The 3373-nt window shown below is 38.8% G+C and overlaps 1 protein-coding gene across 1 annotated transcript in view; it reads right to left on the bottom strand.

Annotated features, from left to right (window-relative positions):
* Window positions 1–3373, bottom strand: part of LOC106536460 (CD9 antigen) — a gene marked incomplete in the record, with an annotated part of 28056 nt that overhangs the window by 6114 nt on the left and 18569 nt on the right. Inside the window, 1 exon segment of the mRNA XM_014033750.1 lies at window positions 2286–2383. Coding sequence (XP_013889204.1) covers window positions 2286–2383 — 98 coding nt within the window.

The following is a 3373-nucleotide window of genomic DNA, read 5'->3' on the forward strand; positions in this document are numbered from 1 at the left end:
TCCATCCATCCATCAATCCATCTAACATACATCCATCCATCCTTCCAACCATCCATCCATCCATCCTTCATCCATCCTTCCAACCATCCATCCATCCATCCTTCCAACCATCCTTCCTTCCTTCCATCAATCCATTCATCCTTCCAACCATCCTTCCATCCATCCATCAATCCATCTAACATACATTCATCCATCCTTCCAACCATCCATCCATCCATCCTTCCAACCATCCTTCATCCATCTATCCATCCATCTACCTAACATCCATTCATCCATCCATCTATCTAACATCCACCCATCCATCCAACCATCTATCCATCCATCATCTACAGGGTCAGGTTATGGAGGAAAAGCAAAAATATTGTAACTCCATCATTTTTAAACATGCAGTATTGAGCTAAAAATTGTTATGATGAAAGCTAACCGATCCTCAACACAAACTGAATGCAAATCTAAAATTCACAACTACAACTAAATAGGAAAAATGGCCTATAATTCTGAAGGTTTTCTTTTATATTGAGCTAACATTTGGTGTAGTAGCAGCTCTGAGAATTTGCCAAAAAGTACTGATTTCTAACCTAAAATTCAAGATGGTCACCAAAGGGAATGTTAAAATGTAATTATTGCATGAGCAGTTTGACTTTTACTTAAGTATTTTTCTTATCAGTGAAATTAATGTTCTGTTAAAGTACTTTTACCTATTCATTTATTTCAAGTACTTCATAGACCTTTGTTAAAAAATAACCCTGCTGTGAAACAATATGAAAAAAGAAAGGAATATTTATCGTATCTACATATTCAGTACATGAGACAGAATTCAATATTTAACAGAAGTATTTCATGGCGGAGCCTCCTGAAACAAAACAGAACATCACATTTATCTTCATATTAAACTGTGAGCACCTTCATGTACCGTGAACATACAAATCATTTTAACTTCATGAAATATTTACAGATTTAAACATAAATGATCAATACAATACATGAATAAATGTATAAACTTTATGTAGAGTTTCCAGTATTTATAAAAGTAAAAATAATAAATTAATCTTCTTTTGATGTGAAACATCACTGGCTTATTTCTGCAGTGCCCTGTTTGGACACATTTACAAATAACTTATTTATTTGTAATAAAACATGAATTTATTTGTCTCTCATCTATCATTTCACATGTTTAAAGTAAAAAACTAAAGAATAAACAAGGTCATTTTAAATTTGATGACAGCAAGACATCTTTTAAAAAGTTGTTTCAGGGTCGACAAAAGATGATAAAAGTTATGTCAGTCAGAGGACTGGGTATAAAAAATAAACAGGTTCAACAGACTCAAAACTGGAACAATTTCAGAAAAAATATTCATTAATTAAAAAAACAGAAGGGTTTTAATCTCCATCATCTACAGTTTATAATCTCATGAATAGATTATTATAATCTGTATAAATCTCTGAGCTCAAAGGCTGGAGGTCAAGACTGGATGATCTTCGGGGTCTCAGAGGCCACCGCATTCTGCTTCTGTTCTGGACATCAATCCATGGACCTAGAACCACCGTCCACAAGTGATGATTAAAGCTCTATCAGGCAAAGAAGAAGCCACAATCCAGAATCCATGCCATCTTCTCTGAATCAAAGATCACTGAAAACTAACAATGTTGAGAAAGGTTCTGGGGTCAGAAAATCATTCTAGAAAGGAGAGGGACAATCCAGTCTTTATCAGAACACAGGTCAAAGCCTGCCTCTCTGATGGTATAGGGGTGCATTAGTGCTTCTGGCATGTGCAGCTGACACATCTGGAAAAGCTCCATCAATGCAGAGAAGTGTGGCAGGTTTTGGAACAGCTGCTTCCCAGTCAAGACTGTTGAATGGCTGGAGTCTTTCCCTCCAAAATCTGGTCTTCTCAGGTCCTCTAAAACCAGAACTGGTCTCCTCAGGTCCTCTAAAACCTGCATTACACACCTGTAATAAAGTATTTATTCATAATATTTAACAAATTGCAATTGTTGCAAATGTTTAAATCATCGTAGCTGCATGTTTCTCCACTTCTTTAGGATTTAATCTTTGGTTTGATGTGATGAAGTCTTTTGGAGGACCAGGACATAAATGTGTTGTAAAGTCTTAATGAGAACTTGTCGAGCACAGGTGGGTTTGTGTCTGCAGACCTTTAAAATCAAACACTGAGGTGCAAACAGGCTGGAACAGAAACAAAGTTTCTCAGATAAAACAGGAGCTGCTGATGGTTGGACTGCAGCGTTCAGGCGGCTCTAAACCGTAAACCCAGAGAGCGACTCACCAGACCCAGCATGCACGGAGACTCCCTGATGGCCCCGCAGCATCCCAGGAAGCCCACCACCATCATGAGAGCCCCCGCRGCGATCAGGATGTACACACCTGCAACAGAAAACTCATTTTATTCTTTTAGATGGGTTTTATTTTGAAAGGTCAAGCTCATCCAGGGAGGCGTGGAGCRCGAGGCATTCAGGGTGTGTCGGAACAAATTGTGTCAAAACGAAGCGACTCCAGCAGGTGAGGTTTTGAGTCATAATGACAGGTAAACAAACAAGCAGCAGAAGCGTCCGCCGCTGTCCTCCCCCTCTAAAAGCCTCACTAAGATGTTTGTCATTTCAAACCCGTCCCCCGGCTCCTCGCAGCCCACTTGTGACGAACAAAGAGCCGAGTGTTGGCGGTGAAGAATGACCGCTGTGTGTGGAGGGGTCCGCCGGGCGGGCTGGGGGGGGAGCCGCCTCGACGTGGACCCTCGCTGGCCTCAGCTGCCCTTTAAAATAACAGAGTCTGATCTGAAGCTGTGAACCCACACCAGGACCGGTTCAGGTCCTGCTGAGCTGCAGTTTCACTGGAAACTAAAACTTCTGTTACAGCAGCAGAAAAAAACCRCTAAATAAAATAAAAATCAGGTCTGACGGTTAAAATTGTGTTTTAAAAACAGGACATGAACTAAATGAGGTGAAGTGGGAACGTGCAGAGGAAAGAGCTGACATCTGTTTAAATTCTTTCCCTCCAGAACAACCAGACTTGATTCTAATCATTTTAATTGTTTCAGTCATGTTTAAACAAGGATTTAGTTTAGTCAAGGTTTACTTTGTGGCGTCCTACGAGGCTATTAAACCATCAAATCTAGTGCTGTACCAAACGATTATTTTTTAATCGATTAAACGATTATTTTTTCCATTAATCGATTATTCCAACAACAAATCTAAAAGTTATTCTGATGTGAGTGCACTGGATATTTAAAATGTTTTTTAAATTAACAAGAACAGTTCTTTAATATTGTAATATTTTCTGTAATAGTTTTTTCATGGACACAAAATATGCACTCTAGAGTCAATTCTTTAACAAAATAAAAGCTTAAAAGATTTAACA

The sequence above is a fragment of the Austrofundulus limnaeus genome, unplaced genomic scaffold, assembly GCF_001266775.1.
Source record: "Austrofundulus limnaeus strain Quisiro unplaced genomic scaffold, Austrofundulus_limnaeus-1.0 Scaffold1826, whole genome shotgun sequence".
NCBI lineage: Eukaryota > Metazoa > Chordata > Actinopteri > Cyprinodontiformes > Rivulidae > Austrofundulus > Austrofundulus limnaeus.